General features: G+C 56.2%; 3 protein-coding genes across 3 annotated transcripts; all 3 read right to left on the minus strand.

Annotated features, from left to right (window-relative positions):
• Window positions 1-1,717: 1,717 nt before the first annotated feature.
• On the minus strand, window positions 1,718-4,222 carry LOC104327375 (uncharacterized). Its single transcript, XM_075420048.1, has one exon. It carries the CDS (start codon window positions 4,197-4,199, stop codon window positions 2,577-2,579), a length of 1,623 nt encoding a protein of 540 aa, XP_075276163.1. The 5' UTR covers window positions 4,200-4,222; the 3' UTR covers window positions 1,718-2,576.
• LOC142361229 (KRAB domain-containing protein 1-like) lies at window positions 4,222-5,916 on the minus strand. Its single transcript, XM_075420063.1, has 3 exons — window positions 5,861-5,916; window positions 5,288-5,414; window positions 4,222-4,378 (listed from the first exon to the last, which is right to left on the minus strand). The coding sequence occupies exons 2-3, from the start codon at window positions 5,412-5,414 to the stop codon at window positions 4,233-4,235; spliced, it is 273 nt and encodes a 90-aa protein (XP_075276178.1). The 5' UTR covers window positions 5,861-5,916; the 3' UTR covers window positions 4,222-4,232.
• A 6,357-nt stretch (window positions 5,917-12,273) lies between these two features.
• LOC142361217 (uncharacterized) lies at window positions 12,274-17,195 on the minus strand. Its single transcript, XM_075420043.1, has 3 exons — window positions 16,955-17,195; window positions 16,201-16,308; window positions 12,274-15,945 (listed from the first exon to the last, which is right to left on the minus strand). The coding sequence occupies exons 1-3, from the start codon at window positions 17,193-17,195 to the stop codon at window positions 14,270-14,272; spliced, it is 2,025 nt and encodes a 674-aa protein (XP_075276158.1). The 3' UTR covers window positions 12,274-14,269.
• Window positions 17,196-19,340: the final 2,145 nt, after the last annotated feature.

The raw sequence follows: 19,340 nt of genomic DNA on the forward strand, positions 1-19,340 counted from the left end.
AGCAGCCCTGAGGAGAAGGACTTGGGGATGATGGTGGATGAGAAGCTCAACATGAGCCGGCAATGTGCGCTGGCAGCCCAGAAAGCCAACCATATGCTGGGCTGCATCAAGAGCAGCGTGGCCAGCAGGGCGAGGGAGGGGATTCTGCCCCTTTACTTCGCTCTCATCAGACCCCACCTGGACTACTGCATCCAGCTCCGGGGCCCCCAACATAAGAAGGACATCGATGTGTTGGAGCAGGTCCAGAGGAGGGCCATGAAGATGATCAGAGGGCTGGAGCACCTCTCCTCTGAGGACAGGCTAAGAGAGTTGGGCCTGTTCAGCCTGGGGAAGAGAAGGCTCCGGGGTGACCTTAGAGCAGCCTGCCAGTGCCTGGAGGGGCCGACAGGAAGGATGGAGAGGGGCTTTTCGCAAGGGGGTGTAGTGATAGGACAAGGGGGAATGGCTCTAAAAGAGGGCAGATTTAGATTAGATATGAGGAAGAAATTCTTCCCCATGAGGGTGATGAAACACTGGCCCAGTCTACCCAGAGAAGCTGTGGCTGCCCCCTCCCTGGCAGGGTTCAAGGCCAAGTTGGATGGAGCTCTGTGCACCCTGGGCTGGTGGAAGATGTCCCTGCTCATGGCAGGGGGGTTGGAACCAGATGAGCTTTAAAGTCCCTTCCAAGCCAAATCATTCTATAATTCTGAGACCCGTAAATGTAAAATTTCCGCTTACTAGAGTGATTGTAATTAAACTAAACTAGATCCTTGCTGTTTTGAGAAGACAGGAAAGCTCTAAGATAGAGAGGCTCCTCAATAATTCTACCCCAGACAGCTCAGCCTTGGGAGGGCAGATGTACCAAGCTACAGAGATAAAGAGGCACCAAGAGGGCAACAAGACCGGGGCAAACAACCTGGAATGACACAGTATACGTAATCTTAGAACTGAGGAGAGATTCCCTTGTGTGCCCAGCGCCGCAATAAAGAATCCCTGCTTAATAGCCCTCTGACTATTGAGTCTTCAACTCCGGCTTTTCACGGCATCAAATCTATGATTCTATGAGTGTGTCCATTGAGCCAGTTCCTTATCCAACGAGTGGTCCATCTGTCAAATCCATGTCCTTCCAATTTAGAGACAAGGACATCATGTGGGACAGTGTCGAATGCCTTGCACAAGTCCAGGTAGATGACGCCAGTTGCCCGCCCTTTGTCCACCAACGCTGTAACCCCGTCATAGAAAGCCACCAAGTTGGTCAGGCACGATTTGCCCTTGGTGAAGCCATGTTGGCTGCCCCAGTCACCTCCTTGTTATCCATGTGCCTTAGCATGGTTTCGAGGAGGATCTGCTCCATGATTTTGCCAGGCACAGAGGTGAGACTGACTGGCCTGTAGTTCCCCGGGTGTTGCATTATAAGGGATGGAGTAATTTGGCGGAAAATAAACCCTCTTGCTTTCTAACTCTCCTCACCGGAGTGAGAGGCTAGGTGCGGCTAGGTTTAAATGCTGAGTGATACCCAATTTACCACTACCATTCCAGTCGCGTTTAATATGTATATTAAAGTACCACGATTCTGGATACAGTAATAGCAGTCTGCACCTTCAGTCCAGTCGTGCTCATGAACTGGTACGGCCGCGCTTAGGGTTTGGTTGTGTTCAGTGAGAAACTGTGACAAGTGGTTACTTAAACAGTGCAGTTTTATTTGTGCAACAGGTATATAGGTTTTTTGAATTGCCGGTGATAGTGACTGTCTGCAAGAAAGCATGTGCAAATATGACTTTATTAAGTATAAAATGCGTGAAAAGGTTATAAATAATACAGCCTGGCTATAAACGTTAGGGAGTAACTCTCTAGAGAGATTTCTAAGATTCCTGAGAAAAGTGCTTAGTCTAAGTCTCACCCAAGGTGTCCCAAGGCAGGGAGAAGCAAGGCTCAGCCTGTCAGCCGATCCCAGTAGTCAGAGGCAGTCTGAGGTGGAGTTTCCCTTGACTTGCTCCCGGTGATATCTTCTCTCTGAAAATCCCCTATTCCCCTGGCTATTTTTATATCCTTTCTACATTTAAGGTGGAGTTTGAATGACTGTAGTCATATATACCTTTTATCAGGATTGGTGTAAATTTCTCTCGCTTCACGTTCAAAGGTATAGTTTACAAAAAATCGAGGGCGCAGACTCAAAGAGGAGTGGTCGCACCTCGGAGGCGGGTAGCCTTCGGGATGGAGGTGTTTTGGTATTAGAATGATATTAAAACGAGCAAAGTTCACAAAAGGATAGCACTTTGGCAAGGTCTGGAAAACCTGTTGGCTCATGGGGCCAGATGAGCTGCTTATCAGTTCTAGAGGACCATTTCTTCCCACATTACCATCACAGAGCATGGCCACGGAGTCTCCACCCCGCTCCATCCTCTATGGTATGTTGCAGGGAGTTGCTGTGTTAGTGGATTCCACACATGCCTGCTGCAGCTGTGTCCCATCCTAAGAGCTCCTTTTGATTTTATGCTTTTCCTCAATGGGTGAACCATGCTACGTTTTTCATATAAACGTTAATTTTCAGATGTAAAACCTTAATAATAATTCCACAAGGTCTTGCCGCACTAGTCTCACTTGCAAGGCTCCTTGCCAGTGTGGATGCGCTGGTGGGTGCTGAGGGTCTGCTCATCCCTGAAGGTCTTGGGGCAGTGGGTGCAGGCAAAGGGCTTCTCACCAGTGTGCACACGCCAGTGGCTCAGCATCTTGTGCCTGCGGTCAAAGCACTTGCCACAGTCGGCACAGCTGAAGGGTTGCTCGCCCATGTGGTGCAACTTGTGGGTGCCCAGCGCTGTCTGGCTCTTGAAGCTCTTGCCGCACTCGGTGCAGGAGAAGGGCTTCTCGCCAGTGTGGACCCGCTGGTGGATGGTGAGGGTTTTCCTGTCCCTGAAGGCCTTGGGGCAGAAGGCACAAGTGAAGGGACACTCACCAGTGTGGATGCGCTGCTGGATAGTGAGGGTCTTCCTGTCCCTGAAGGCCTGAGGGCAGTGGGCACAGACAAAGGGGCGCTCCCCAGTGTGGGTGCGTTGGTGGTTGGTGAGGCCGTTCTTGTCCTTGAAGGCCTTGGGACAGTGGGCACAGACAAAGGGGCGCTCCCCAGTGTGGATGCGCTGGTGAATGACCAAGTCACCCTTATGGCTGAATTGGCGGCTGCAATTGCTGCAGGTGAAGGGCTTCTCACCAGTGTGCACACGGCGGTGGCTCAGCAGGTGATGCTTCTCAGCAATGCGCTTGCTGCAGTCGACACAGCTGAATGGCTGCTCACCAGCGTGACTCCGCTCATGCATCACCAGCAACGACTGGGTCTTGAAGCTCTTGCTACAGTTGGTGCAGGAGAAGGGCTTTTCGCTGCTGTGGACCCGTTGATGCACGGTGAGCGTGTTCTTGTCTCTGAAGGCCTTGGGGCAGCAGGTGCAGGCAAAGGGGCACTCCCCAATGTGGATGCGCTTGTGGATGGTGAGGCTGATCTTGTCCCGGAAGGCCTTCGGGCAGTGAGCACAGACGAAGGGGCGCTCCCCAGTGTGGGTGCGTTGGTGGTTGGTGAGGCCGTTCTTGTCTTTGAAGGCCTTGGGACAGTGGGTGCAGACAAAGGGGCGCTCCCCGGTGTGGATGTGCTGGTGGACGACTAGGACACCCTTATGGCTGAATTGGCGGCTGCAGTGGCTGCAGGCAAAGGGCTTCTCACCGGTGTGCACACGCTGGTGGCTCAGCAGGTTATGCCTGGAGCTGAAGCACTTCCTGCAGTTGGTGCAGCTGAAGGGCCACTCGCCTGTGTGGCTTCGCTCGTGCATCACCAGAGCTGTCTGGCTCTTGAAGTTCTTGCTGTACTCAGGGGATGTGGCAGGGTTCTTCTCCACCAGACCACGGGTCCGCAAGGGGTGGAGGAGGGAGTATCCTGACAGACCCCGGCAGCTCCTGCCCTGCTTGGGCATCCCTGAGAGCATGGTGTCGGGTGCCAGCAGCTTCTCAGGGACCATCTCAGCCTCCCTCCTCGTTCCGGCACCACCAGCTGCTGGGGAAGAGAGGCCGGGGTTACTGATGGTGACAGGATGGGCACATGGGACCCATCCCCATGGGAAGTGGCACAAGCAACACGTCAGTTGGCCACCCTTCCTGGCTAAAAAACACAGCTGATGGTCAGCATCTTCCTGTACCATGGGACGGCAGAGAGACCTCATCAGGCAGCACTGGGGCATTGAGAATGTGGGGCCAAGGGGACCGTGCTGCTGTTACAGCCCACGCCTCCCCATGCCCCCACAGTACCCATCTGGCACAGGGGTCTGTTGCCTCTGCCACGCCCTGGGAGTTTTTGGCACACACGGAGTCTCTTCCCGCTCGATCTTGCAGATGATCTCTGGCTTGGTGGTGGGCCAGCCTGTCCAGGGAAGAGAAAAAAGCATCAGCACAAACTGAGGCATAGGAAGTTCCATCTGAACATGAGGAAGAACTTCTTCCCTCTGAGGCTGACGGAGCACTGGAATAGGCTTCACAGAGGGGCTGTGGAGTCTCCTTCTCTGCAGATATTAAAGACCCGCCTCGACAAAGTCCTGTACAGCCTGCTCTGGGTGACCCTGCTTTGGCAGGGGGGTTTGACTAGATGACCCACAGAGGTCCCTTTCAACACCTAACATTCTGTGATTCTGTGATTCTTTCCTGCACCGCCGGGACAGCAGCACCAGCTCCCCCCTGCCCACGGCCCCAGCATCTCCCTTCGCTCTGCTCCTAACTCCTGCCCCCGTTCCCAGCACCTACAGCCTCCTCTCACCTCATCCTCGTCACCTCGTCTGCTCTCCTGCAGACACGACACCTGGGAACAGTTCAAACCTGTGCCAGGGGAGGTTTAGCCTGGACATGAGGAAGCATTTCTTTACCGAGAGGGTGGTCAAACACTGCAACAGGCTTCCTGCAGAGGTGGTCGATGCCCCAAGCCTGACAGTGTTTGAGAGGTGCTTGGACCATGCCCATAAGAACATGCTTTAACTTTCAGCCAGCCTTGAAGTGGTCACGGAGATGGACTAGATGATCTCGGTACATTCCTTCCAACTGAAGCAGTCCTATTCTATTCTATGCTGATCTGTTCTGTTCTATTCCATTCCATTCCATTCTCTGTACCAGGAATGTTCCCCACTGTGTGTAGCAGAGTAAAACCTGCAATCACAACTGCTACGTCAGCACTCGACCAGCAACAGCGACAGCGGGATTTTCCCTTCCAAGGTCTCTAGTGCAGTCAAAGAGCTGAACTCCGGCTCCACCCCAGCCCAGTGGTGCCAGAGAGAGTCCTCACCCAGCGAGGCGACCACCTGGTAGTTCTCCAGCATCACCTCCCAGTACAGTCGCCGCTGCCAGCCTGCCAGCTCTGCCCACTCCTTGGGGGAGAAGTAGATGGCCACGTCCTCAAACGTCACCGACATCTGCAGCAAGAAGCACCACCGGCTCAGCACACTCTGCCTCACACTCGCTGAACACCTCTGCCCAAATCCTGCCGCTGTCGGGCAGGGCCCCGGCAGCACCGGGGACTCCGGCATCCCAAGGGCAGCACTGGGAGAGCTCGGAGCACCCCGTGCAAGGGAAGGGCCAGGGCAGAGGGGCGGTGGGTGCACAGCCAGCCCACACAGCAGGGTCACCGGGGCTGCGCCTGACCCCCACCTTGCCGCAGCAGCCCGGAGCCCTCCCGTGCCGCTGGCTCTCGGCGGGGAGACGGAGGCACACACAAAGAGCGATCGGCAAGACGCAGCTGGGATGCTCCGGAGGCCGCAGGAGGGGCCTCTCCCGTCACCAGCCGCCCCGGCGCAGCACGGACAGACGGTCCCTGCCAAGCACAGCATTGCCGTGAGCACAGCGGGCCAGAAGCTCTCACCTGCCAGCAGCTGCCTTCCCTTCACCCCAAGGCCTTCAAACCCGCTGCCACCAGCACCGACCGCGGGCACGGCCAAAGGCGGCCCCGGGAGCAGCGTGGCCGCATCAGCCCGGGAGCCCGCCCGCCGCCGGTGCAGCACGGGAGGTGTAGTCCTGCCGCCCGCCCGGCCCCGCCCGGCCCCGCTCGGCTCGGATCGTTTGAGGGGCGGCTGCTGCCCAGGACCCTCTCGCCGGGATGCGGTTGCCCCCCACAACCTTGCGGGCTGGAGGAAGGCGGCTGCGGAGCCGTGCGGGCTTTTCACCGCCCGACTGTCCGCACCCCGCTCCCAGGGGCTCGGCAGAAGCCGGCGTCGCCGCGTCCCCACCGCTCCCGCCCCGATCCCCGCAGCCGCCCGCCGGAGCTGCCGCCGTCACCTCGGCCCATTCCAAAGAGGCTGCCTCGGGGGGAGCCATTCCTTCCTTCTTCCCAGGGGAAAACCAGCTGGCGCGTTTTTGCTTGCACTTGCTGAGCTTTGGCTTCAGCCCGTGCGGCACTAAAGAACCACGCGGCCGCTCGCCCGCTCCTCCCGCGCTGGGCTGGGGAGGGCAATGGGAAGGAAGTGGCGGGACTCGGGGGTGGGGATGGAGACAGCTCGACGGAACAGCAAAGGGAGGGAGCAGTAACAACAGTAATACTGATACAAGGAACACACAAAGCCAGGAACACACAACGCTGTTTTCTCCCCGCCCGATGCCCAGCTCCCTCCGGAGCAGCCAATTCCCCTCCCCCGCCAGCTCCCCCAGCTCAGTCGTGGGCATGATGTCACATGGTACCGAATGCCCGATTTGTTTGGCTGCTTTGGGTCAGCCCTCCTGGCTGTGTCCCCTCCCACATGCCTGTGAGAATGAACCCTATGCCAGCCAAACCCAGGACAGTATGCAGCTCTTATTCTGTACCATCTATGTCATGCCCAGATCTTACAGTTTCCAGTGAACCACCACCACTTCTCCTGCCTTTGAGACACAGAGACAGACCCAGAAACATAATCCCTTATACATCTATACGGTTTTTGAACTCCTCCAGCGATAGGGACTCCCCCACTGCCCTGGACAGCCTGGGCCAAGGCCTGACCACTCAGCAAAGAAATTTTTACCAATAGCCAATATGAACCTTCCCTGACACAACTTGAGCCCATTGCCTCTCGTCCTGTTGCTGGTTACTTGGGAGAAGAGACCAACCCCCCCTCACTACACCCTCCTGTCAGGTAGTTGTAGAGAGCGACAAGGTCTCCCCTCAGCCTCCTCTTCTCCAGACTGAACAGCCACAGCTCCCTCAGCCTCTCCTCAGCAGACTTGTTCTCCGACCCTTCACCAGCCTCGCTGCCCTTCTCTGGACACACTCCAGCCTCTCAATGTCTTTCTTCTATGTAGTCATGAACCCATGCTGGCTGGGCCTTATACCCTGGTTGTCCTTCACATGCCTGGTGAGTGCCCTCAGGATGAATCGCTCCATAATCTTCCCTGGCCCCGAGGTCAGCCTGACAGAGCTAAAAGTGCGGCATTTGTTCTTTAACTGAAGCAGCATCTGGCTGTAAGGCCTTTGCCTCAGCCCAGGTGTCACACAGTGGATTTGAGTGTTGGACCATCACCCTTTACTTCTGTCTGAAAAGAAAAGCTGAGCTCCTTGCTCGAGTTGAACCACTCCCTTTTGTTAGCTGTTTGGTGTTCACCACACGAGTCCAAGCAAGTCCACCGACCCACACTGAGGGATTGGCTGTGCAGGGGCTGATTTATTATGGCTTGGACAACCCGTAGTCACCCACAGACCCTGATGAAGTCCAATGCGCATGATCCATGTGGCGGAAGTTCGTACAGAGCGCAACATTGTCGTGCGCCCATTCATGGGCAGCAATGGGCTGGAAAGCAGAAGAGGCACCAACAGTGAATGAAGAGGCTGGCCACCTCCAGCAATACAAAGACAATCTCTCTTCTTCCCCACACATCTGGTTTCTGCTGTGGAAAGGCTGTCTGAATATTCCCAAAACCTGTTCAAAAAACTGTTTGAAAACTTGGATAGGTCCTACTCCCCACCTGTACAGATCAGTGTCTCAGCTGCTAGAAAAAATGTTCCCCGGCTCAAGAGAGATGGTACACACCATGAGGCAGCCTGTGGTTTTACCTGCATGACCAGGAAGAGGACATGAGGAGGTGGGATGGAGAAATATCTCAGTGCAAAAGGCACAGGTATGCAAGGTGCAAGGAGAAACAATCAGGAATGGGGGCTCTCCCAGGAACATTGCTGCTCCAGTTTACAGTGGGCAGCTCCCCAGACAAAGTAGAAGGGTGGAGTTTACTGCTGACCCTAGGCAAGGAGCTGCTGACTGGTTTTTACAAGATGTGAGTACCAAGGGTGGGGTAACCCACATGAGCCACATGTACTCATTCCTGGACAACAACTGCTATGGCCAGGACTAGAGGGGCCCTGCCTCCAGCCAGATGGAGGAGAAGAACAACCGGGTTTACTGGTCTGTATGGATTTGATGGCCTGGCATGTCAGCTCCACAGGAGTATAAGCTTGTAGTGTACCCTAATGCCATCAGATTACAAAAGGTCAGAACCCATCGGTATTTCTGGAGTGACAGGGGGATCCCAACAGCTGACTGTGTTGGAGGCTGAAGTGAGCCTAACTGGGAACGAGTGGTAAAAGCACCATGGTGTGACTGGCCCCAAGGCTCCGTGCATCTTTGGCACAGACTGCCTCAGGAGAGGGGATTTCAAGGACCCTAAAGGGCGCCGGAGGGCTTTTGGTATAGCTGCCTTGAAGACAGAGTGCCGAGTTTCAGCATCCGTGCAGGGACAGAAATGACTCTCACACATTGATGCAAGGCACAGTCAGTTCCCTTTTTTGCTCTGCTTGCGTGGTTATATACATTTTTCCACATCTGTACACGCGATCACGCTTATTCGGATAGGCTACGGACATAAATCACGCGCTGTTCACGCACCCCATATTCTCTTATGATTGGCAACTATGCACTAATGCCAATAGCAACAGACCGCCTCCACGTCCTTGAACACATCTTGTTTTTGCTAACCCACATCATGTGCACTATCAGAACTTTCTCAATTGCTATTCTTAGCTGCCCTTTCCAGCGGCCTGTTCAGTTACACTAACTGTTTTGCTTAAGCGGCCTAGTCATGCTAACTCTCAAGCTACATCAACCCCAACAATGGAGGACAACGAACAGCTGTCCACCTTGTCCGGTCTCTTGAGGATCCTTCTGTTGTGGGGATGCTGAGGGCTGAAGAACAACAGGTGCCGACCCCTATCACAACAGTGCACCAGTGGCAATATCACACCAACCGAGACTCCCTGATGCCCATCCAGAAGCTGATTCGTCAACTGGAGAGTCAAGGTGTGATCAGCAGGACTCGCTCATCCTTTACCACTCCCATATGGCCAGGGCAAAAGTGTAATGAAGAGTAGAGACTTGACAGTGGTCTATGGTGGCCTGAATGAAGTCACGCTGCCCCTGAGTACTGCCATGACGGACATGCGAGAACTTTGATATCAACTGGAGTCCAAGGCAGCCAAGTGGTATGCCACCACTGACATCGCTGATGCATTTATCTCAAGCCCTTTGGCTGCAGAGTGCAGGCCAGCGCTTGCTTTCACTTGGAGGGGCGTCCAGTACACCTGGAACCGACTGCCCCAGGGGTGAAAACACAGCCCCACCATTTGCCATGGACTGATCCGGACTCTGCTGGAACAGAGTGAAGCTCCGCAACACCTGCCATGCATTGAAAACATCCTTGTAGCAGGGGATAAAGTCCCTGTAGTGCACCTGAAGAATATGTTAGGGCAGCCAGTCTGGGTTAGTCCTGCCACGGGCAAAGGCCAACCCAGCTGTGGGATCGCTTTTGCTCAAGGACCTGGGTGCATTTGGTGGGTGATGCAGCAGGGTGGGGAAGTCTCTGGTGACCAGTGCTAGGACACAAGGCAGGGGAATGAAGCTGCATCAGGAGAAGTTCAGACTGGACTTTAGGAAAAGGTTCTTCACTGAGAGGGCGGCTGGTCACTGGAACAGGCTACCCAGAGAAATGGTCATGGCACCAATCCTGTCAGAGTTCAAGGAGCATCTGGAAGACTCACTTAGCCATGTGGTTTAATTTTAGTTAGTCCTTCCAACTGGAGACATTCTATGGTTCTATGATTCTATGGTTCTAATTGCTAATTACCCCTGCCCAGCGTGTGTGATCACTACCACAGTTGCTGTATGTCATAGCAAAGGTCTTACAGTAAAATAGTCCAGATTAATGAGGGATCAACTTTGATGAAACCAAGCAAGGTGCAGCGCTGATAGAATCAGACCTGGCTTCAGCAACTGGCGACCAGCAACTTCCTCGAGATCGACATCTTCAAACCACAGACCGTGGGCATGGGCCGCACCAAATACACTAGCCACGAGTTCCAGATGCAGCATGTGACCATCCAACAGCACCCACCATCTCTCCTGCCCTGCAGGACTGTTATGACAGATGGAGCCCAAAGTCATGGACTAAATTAACTCAATGGACAGTTTAGAGGGATGGCCCGTAGACTAAGGGATGATATCTCTGGGTGGGTATCTATCTCTCTCTCTGTCTCTCAAAGACAGGGGAAGTGGTGGTGATTTATGGGAAAGCACAAGAACATAGAATCATAGAATGCTTTGGGTTGGAAGTGACGTGCGGAAAGCAGACTCCACTATCTGTAAGACTGTAAAGTAGGTATGTTTATTCAGCACCAGGCAGCACGGGGGGTAGTCCCACCAAAGTCGTGCGTGCCAAGCAGCAACTTGTCTCTTCAATTTATACAATCGAATATTACACATACATTAGATTTCCCAATACGTCTATACATATGCATCTATCCCCGTTTCATATCAAAATCAGTTGCAAGAAATAATTTCCATATTATAATTAGTTCCAAGAAGTAATTTCCGTATTAAGATCACTTCCAAGAAGTCATTTCCATAGACTCCTCCCAGCTGTGCTTGCGCAGTGCCTCCTGGTGGTGGTCGTCGGGGGTCCCAAGAGGAAGGCCCATCCTCTACATCACGGTGTTAGCTGATTGACAATTGTTTCTGCTCGAACTCAGTTCTCTTCTAGCTCCCTACCATACAGCAGGGTCGGTCTTAACCCAGCCCCCATCACAAACTGACCCCTTTGTAAGGGAATGCAAGACTCTGCTTCAGTTAATTTAGACAATAGATAGGCACTATCAGTTCTCTTTAAATGCACCACAACTATTAGATAATGGTAGTTCTACCAAAATCCCTTTTAACCCCTTCCTTCAGAAGGAACCTTTGGAAGCCATGTGGCAGAACCCCCTGCAGTGAGCAGGGACATCTTCAACTGGATCAGGTTGCTCAGAGCCCCATCCAACCTGGCCTGGAATGTTTCCAGGGATGGGGCCTCCACTACCTCTCTGGGCAACCTGGGCCAGTCTTTCACCACCCTCAATGTCAAAAAATTCCTTCTCATATCCAGTCCAAATCTACCATCCTGCAGTTTAAAACCATTACTCCCAGAAGACCTGGGCATGATGTAGATGGTACAGAATAAGGGCTGGATACTGTCCTGGGTTCGGCTGGCGCAGGGTTCATTCTCACAGGCATCTGGGAGGGGACACAGCCAGGAGGGCTGACCCAAAGCAGCCAAACAAATCGGGTATTCGGTACCATGTGACGTCATGGCCACGATAGAGCTGGCGGAACTGGCGGGGGAGGGGAAACGCTGCTCCGGAGGGAGCTGGGCATCAGGCGGGGAGAAAACAGCGTTGTGTGTTCCTGGCTTTGTGTGTTCCTTTTATCAGTATTACTGTTGTTACTGCTCCCTCCCTTTGCTGTTTGGTCGAGCTGTCTCCATCCCCACCCCCGAGTACCGCCACTTCCTTCCCATTGCCCTCCCCAGCCCAGCGCGGGAGCAGCGGGCGAGCGGCCGCGTGGTTCTTTAGTGCCGCACGGGCTGAAGCCAAAGCTCAGCAAGTGCAAGCAAAAACGCGCCAGCTGGTTTTCCCCTGGGAAGAAGGAAGGAATGGCTCCCCCCGAGGCAGCCTCTTTGGAATGGGCCGAGGTGGGCTCGGAGGTGACGGCGGCAGCTCCGGCGGGCAGATGCGTGGAGCGGGGCAGGAGCAGTGAGGACACGGCGCTGCTGGCTTCTGCCAAGCCCCTGGGAGCGGGCTATGGCAAGTCGGATGATTAAAAGCACGTGGGAGGCACCAGCTGGCCCCACCACACCAACTCCTTTCCTGGCTGCATTAGCCCAGTGCTGCAGCAGCCCGGACAGCTGCCGAGGGGCTACCAGGTCGCAGCCAGGGAACAGAGGGGACCCACCGTGTGAGGTGCGGAATCAAACTTCACAACTCAGAGAGTTATAAAGCAGGTATGTTTATTGCGGCGCCGGGTGCAAGGGGGATCGCTCCTTCTAACTTGCACACCGAGTCACGAACCATGCACCTATTTATTACAAAGCTTATCTAAGTAGGCTGGACTATTGTAATTATTTCTAGGAATTCATTATCATACTCCACCCCCCTTTAGCACTTGCACAGTGTCGTCTGGTAGTCGTCTGTGGGGGTCTTCTGGATGAAGGCTCGTAGTCTTCCTCGCTGTGTGCTTTCACCTTTGGCCCAAAAATTCCTGAGTTGTCTGTGTTGGCTGAGTCCCAAACCATAGAACCAGTTTCAGCTAGAGAGTTGCTTCTTACAGACAACAAAGTTCTGGTTATCGGTCCTTGTTTCTCTTCGTCTGTCTCACAAGCAGTCCTTGAGAGCTACATTTGAGCCACAACAGTCCTTGTTAGCAAGGTTACAAAGAACAGAACTAAACTGAATAACAGTGTTTAACACTTTCTTTAACATAGATGCAAAATTATATAACAAAATTCAACTAAAGCTATAGCAAAATCGAACTAATTTTCAGTTCCCCACATCACATGCCTGCGTAGGGGGTAGAGATTGGCCCCAACAGGCTGGGTCCGCTGAAGTACCCCTGGCAATGCAGACAGTACTAGAGCACCCTTGCCTTCCCGCTGCACCCACTGCTCCCCCACGCAGCCGGCTCTGGGTGATCTGCACTGCTGTCCCACGCCCTGCAACCCCAGCACCCACAGCCCCCCACAGCTCAGCAGCTACTCCCCCCATGCCCTGGGCACCCCTGAAAAGCCAAGGTGCCTTTGCACGCCTGAAGCCAAACCTAGGACCCAGGCTTTGAGGGACGTGGCCACCAACTTCACCTCCAGCCGTTTGCACGAATAGAGGGAAACTTTGGGCACAAGTGAATTTGTGCTCCTGTCTGACTGAAAAATAAATTTAAAAGCTGATGGGAAGAGCAGGCGGTTTCCAGCGAGGTCGGGAGGCCCCAGCACTGTTGGTTCCTCACGCTGAGATGAGTCCTCACCCACATCCCCACGGCTCCCTCGGGACCCTGCTTCAGCCCCGGCTGCCCACTGCAGCCCCCAGGCAGATCCCAGCCTCTCACTGTGTTCCAGCAAGAAGGGGCCAGTGAAGGGGTTCTCTACTCGCGAGCAAGGGGACGTAGGCCCTGAGGTGCTGCTGCCAGCGAGCAGTAACACCCGCTGTGCTGCCATGGTGCTCACTGCTTGTTGTCAGCAGCAAGAAGCTTTTCATTTATAATCCGGGAGCCAAAAAAAAGCAGCGTCTTCCCCTCTGTCCCATAAACCATTCTGCTGCATTGTGATTCATTTATTGTATTTCCCCAGCCCTGGCAGCCAGTCCTGCACCCACGCCTCTCCCGCAGAAGCTGCTGGCACAGCGGGGCTCAGCAGAGGGGAAGGGGCACTGGTGACAACCCTACCCCAGCTGGCGAGTGTGATGGTGGCTGTGCAGGACATCCCAAGGCAGCAGCAAAGGAGGATCCAACCCACACCAGCGAGGAGGCTTCTCAGGCAGCAGCTGGAGCTGGACCCAGTGCTGAAGGGGACACGGCCGCCACTCTCTCCCAGCCCATGGGCGGATGCTCTGGTGGAGACTGAAGTCCTTACTCTGGGTGACTCCCACGCAGACACTCCTGCAGTCGCGCACCACTGCCCCGTGGGACCATCAGTGGCTGTTTTGGGGGGCACCTGCGTGCAGAGGTGGCCACAGGCTGGGTGTGCTGAGGCTCTATTGGTGACCGCACTCGAAGGCCTTGGGCTACACCTGCCCCCCCACCAGGGATGGACACCCCTCATCCCAACGGATGTCCTCCAGCACTGCCAATGGCTCCTGCTGCACCCGCTGGTGGCTCTTCTGGTGCTGCTTCTGACTGCAGGTCTTGCCGCACTCACTGCACTTGCAAGGCTCCTCATCGGTGTGGAGGAGCTGGTTGGTGGTGAGGGTCTCCTCATCCTGGAAGGCCTTGGGGAAGTGGGCACAGGCAAACGCATGCTACCAGGAGTGGATGCGCTGGTGGCTGACAAGGCTGTACTTCTGCATGAACCTCTTGCCACACTGACCACACATGTAGGGCTTCTCACCTGTGTGAATGCGCTGGTGGGCACTGAGGAGCTTCTTGGATCTGAAGGCCTTGCGGCAGTGGGTGCAGGTGAAGGGGCGCTCCCCAGTGTGGATGCTCTGGTGGCTGACCAGGCTGCCCTTCTGGGTGAACCTCTGGCCACACTGACCACACTTGTAGGGCCTCTCACCTGTGTGGATGCGCTGGTGGGCATTGAGGACACTCTTGGATCTGAAGGCATTGGGGCAGTGGCCGCAGGCAAAGGGGCGCTCCCCGGTGTGGATGAGCTGATGTCTGAGCAGGGTGCACTTCTGCCTGAAGCTCTTGTCACACTGACCACACTTGTAGGGCTTCTCACCCGTGTGGATGCGCTGGTGGGCACTAAGGACACTCTTGGTTCTGAAGGCCTTGGGGCAGTGGGCACAGATGAAGCAACGCTCCCCGGTATGGATGCGCTGGTGCCTGACCAGGTTGCGCTTCAGCATGAAGCTCTTGCCACACTGACCACACTTGTAGGGCTTCTCACCTGTGTGGATGCGCTGGTGGGCAGTGAGGACATTCTTGAATCTGAAGGCCTTGGGGCAGTGGGCACAGGGAAAGGGGTACTCCCCGGTATGGATGCTCTGGTGGCTGACCAGGCTGCGCTTCCGCATGAAGCTCTTGCCACACTGACCACACTTGTAGGGCTTCTCACCCGTGTGGATGCGCTGGTGGGCAGTGAGGACATTCTTGAATCTGAAGGCCTTGGGGCAGTGGGCGCAGGCAAATGGGTACTCCCCGGTGTGGATGCTCTGGTGGCTGACCAGGCTGCGCTTCTGCATGAAGCTCTTGCCACACTGACCACACTTGTAGGGCTTCTCACCTGTGTGGATGCTCTGATGGGCAGTGAGGAGCTTCTTGGTTCTGAAGGCCTTGGGGCAGTGGGCGCAGGTGAAGGGGCACTCCCCAGTGTGGATGCGCTGGTGGTAGACCAGGCTGCCCTTCTGGGTGAACCTCTTGCCACACTGACCACACTTGTAGGGCTTCTCACCTGTGTGGATGCTCTGATGGGCAGTGAGGAGCTTCTTGGTTCTGAAGGCCTTGGGGCAGTGGGCACAGGTGAAGGGGAACTCCCCAGTGTGGATGCGCTGGTGGCAGACCAGGCTGCCCTTCTGGGTGAACCTCTTGCCACACTGACCACACTTATAGGGCTTCTCAGCTGTGTGGATGCGCTGGTGGACACTGAGGACATTCTTGGTTCTGAAGGCCTTGAGGCAGTGGCTGCAGGCGAAGGGCTTCTCACCGGTGTGCACACGCTGGTGCCCAACCAGGTAATGCCTGGAGGTGAACCGCTTGCCGCAGTCGGTGCAGCTGAAGGGCTGCCCGATTGTGTGCCTCAGCTTGTGCTTGGTCAGCGTAGTCTGCCTCTTGAAGCTCTTGCCGCACTCGGGGCACGTGGCAGGGGTCTTCTCCATCCGACCAGGGGCCGGGATGGGATGGAACAGGGAGCAGCCCAACAGGACCTCCTGGCTCCCACCCGGCTTGGGCATCTCCAGGACCAGGGCACTGGGTGCCGACAGCCCCTCAAGGACTTCCTCAGCCTCCCTCCTCACTCCAGGGCCACCAGCTGCTGCAGAAGAGAGGCCGGGGTCACTGACAGCGACAGGACAGTACGTGGGACGCTTCACCATGGGAACTGGCACAAGCACCAAGCCAGCGCCCCACCCTTCCTGCCTGAAGCACACAGCTGATGGTCAGCAGCTCCCTGCACCATGGGACAGCAGAGAGACCTCACCTGGCAGCACCCGGCAACGGAGCATCTAGTGCCAAGGGGACAGTGCTGCAAGAACCCCTCACCACACCACATCCCCCACCCGGTACCCACCTGCAAAAGGGGTCTGGTGCATTCGCTGTGCACTGAGAGGGTCTGGAATGCACTGCATCTCTTCCTGCTCCATCTTGCAGATGATCTCTGGCTTGGGGGTGGGCCAGCCTGTCCAGAGCAAAGACAGAAGCAACCTCTCCTGCACTGCTGGGACAGCAGCACCAGCTCCCCCTGCCCGCAGCCCCACCATCTCCCCTTGCTCTACTCCTCTCTCCTGCCCCACTTCCCGGCGCCTACACCCGCCTCTCGCCTCGCCCTTGTCACATCCACCACTCTCCTGCAGACTGGACGCCTGGGGACGGCACAAACCTGTGCCAGGGGAGGTTTCAGCTGGACAAGAGGAAGCATTTCCTTACCGAGAGGCGGGTCAAACACTGCAACAGGCTTCCTGCAGAGTTGGCTGATGCCCCAGTCCTGACAGTGTTTGAGAGGCGCTTGGACCATGCCCTTAGTGACACACTTTAACATTTGGCCAGCCCTGAAGTGGTCAGGGAGGTGGACTAGATGATCCTCGTATGTTCCTTCCAACTGAAGCAGTCCATTGTATATTATTCTATTCTATTCTGTTCTGTCGTATCCTATTCTCCATACCAATGACCACTCTCTGCAGGGTAACACCTGCCATCGCAACAGCTACGTCAGGACCTGGCCAGTAACAGCAGCAGCGGGATTTTCCCTTTCAAGGGCTCCAGCTCAGTCAAACAGTTGAACTCCGGATCCACCCACGCCCGGCAGTGCCAGAGAGAGTCCTCACCCAGAGAGGCGACCGCCTGGTAGTTCTCCAGCATCACCTCCCGGTACAGTCGCCGCTGCCAGCCCGCCAGCTCTGCCCACTCCTCGGGGGAGAAGTAGATGGCCACGTCCTCAAACGTCACCGACATCTGCAGCAAGAAGCACCACCGGCTCAGCACACTCTGCCACACACTCACTGAACACCTCTGCCCAAATCCTGCCGCTGTCGGGCAGGGCCCCGGCAGCACCGGGGGCTCCGGCATCCCAAGGGCAGCACCGGGAGAGCTCGGAGCACCCCGTGCAAGGGAAGGGCCAGGGCAGAGGGGCGGTGGGTGCACAGCCAGCCCACACAGCAGGGTCACCGGGGCTGCGCCTGACCCCCACCTTGCCGCAGCAGCCCGGAGCCCTCCCGTGCCGCTGGCTCTCGGCGGGGAGACGGAGGCACACACAAAGAGCGATCGGCAAGACGCAGCTGGGATGCTCCGGAGGCCGCAGGAGGGGCCTCTCCCGTCACCAGCCGCCCCGGCGCAGCACGGACAGACGGTCCCTGCCAAGCACAGCATTGCCGTGAGCACAGCGGGCCAGAAGCTCACTCACCTGCCAGCAGCTGCCTTCCCTTGCCCCCAAGGCCTTCAAACCTGCTGCCACCAGCACCGACCGCGGGCACGGCCAAAGGCGGCCCCGGGAGCAGCGTGGCCGCATCAGCCCGGGAGCCCGCCCGCTGCCGGTGCAGCACGGGAGGTGTAGTCCTGCCGCCCGCCCGGCCCCGCCCGGCCCCGCTCGGCTCGGATCGTTTGAGGGGCGGCTGCTGCCCAGGACCCACTCGCCGGGATGCGGTTGCCCCCCACAACCTTGCGGGCTGGAGGAAGGCGGCTGCGGAGCTGTGCGGGCTTTTCACCGCCCGACTGTCCGCACCCGCTCCCAGGGGCTCGGCAGAAGCCGGCGTCGCCGCGTCCCCACCGCTCCCGCCCCGCTCCCCGCAGCCGCCCGCGGAGCTGCCGCCGTCACCTCCCAGCCCACCTCGGCCCATTCCAAAGAGGCTGACTCGGGGGGAGCCATTCCTTCCTTCTTCCCAGGGGAAAACCAGCTCGCGCGTTTTTGCTTGCACTTGCTGAGCTTTGGCTTCAGCCTGGGCAGCACCAAAGAACCACGCGGCCACTCGCCCGCTCCTCCCGCGCTGAGGTGAGGAGGGCAAAGGGAGGGAGCAGTAACAGCAACAACAATGACAGAAAAACTATACAAAACGAGCAATAATGCCGTTTTCTCACCGTCCTATGCCCAGCTCCCTCCGGAGCAGCGATTCCCTTCCCTGGCCAGCTCCCCAGCTCTATCGTGGCCATGATGTCACATGGAGAGGAACAACTCCATGCATCAGTACAGGCTTGGGGCGGACCTGCTGGAGAGCAGGTCTGTGGAGAGGGACCTGGGTGTCCTGGTGGACGACAGGTTAACCATGAGCCAGCAGTGTGCCCTGGCTGCCAAGAAAGCCAATGGGATCCTGGGATGCATTAGGAGGACTGTGGCCAGCAGGTCGAAGGAGGTTCTCCTTCCCCTCTACACTGCCCTAGGGAGACCCCATCTGGAGTATGTGTCCAGTGCTGGGCTCCCCACTTCAAGAAAGATGAGGAGCTACTGGAGAGAGTCCAGCGGAGGGCTATGAGGATGATGAGGGGACTGGAGCATCTCTCCTAGGAGGAAAGGCTGAGGGAGCTGGGCTTGTTCAGCCTGGAGAAGAGAAGGCTGCGAGGGGACCTAATAAATGCTTATAAATATCTGCAGGGTGGGGGTCAGGAGGATGGGGCCAGACTCTTTTAAGTGGTGCCCAGCGACAGGACAAGGGGCAATGGGCACAAAATGAGGCACAGGAAGTTCCGTCTGAACATGAGGAAGAACTTCTTCACTCTGAGGGTGACGGAGCCCTGGAACAGGCTGCCCAGGGAGGTTGTGGAGTCTCCTTCTCTGGAAATTTTCAAGACCCGCCTGGACAAAGTCCTGTGCAGCCTGCTCTGGGTGACCCTGCTTGGGCAGGAGGTTGGACTAGATGACCCACAGAGGTCCCCTCCAAGCCCTACCATTCTGTGATTCTGTGATTCTCTGATATGGTACCAAATGCCCGATTTGTTTGGCTGCTTTGGGTCAGCCCTCCTGGCTGTGTCCCCTCCCAGATATCTGTGAGAATTAACCCTGTGCTAGCCGAACCCAGGACAGCATCCAGCCCTAATTCTGTACCCTCTACATCATGCCCAGGTCTTCTGGGAGTAATGGCTTTTCTCTAAAGGAGGGTAGATTTAAACTGGATATGATGAAGAATTTTTTTACATTGAAGGTGGTGAAACACTGGCCCCGGTTGCCCAGAGAGGTAGTGGAGGCCCCATCCCTGGAAACATTCCAGGCCAGGTTGGACGGGG

Source organism: Opisthocomus hoazin, chromosome 4, assembly GCF_030867145.1.
Source record: "Opisthocomus hoazin isolate bOpiHoa1 chromosome 4, bOpiHoa1.hap1, whole genome shotgun sequence".
NCBI lineage: Eukaryota > Metazoa > Chordata > Aves > Opisthocomiformes > Opisthocomidae > Opisthocomus > Opisthocomus hoazin.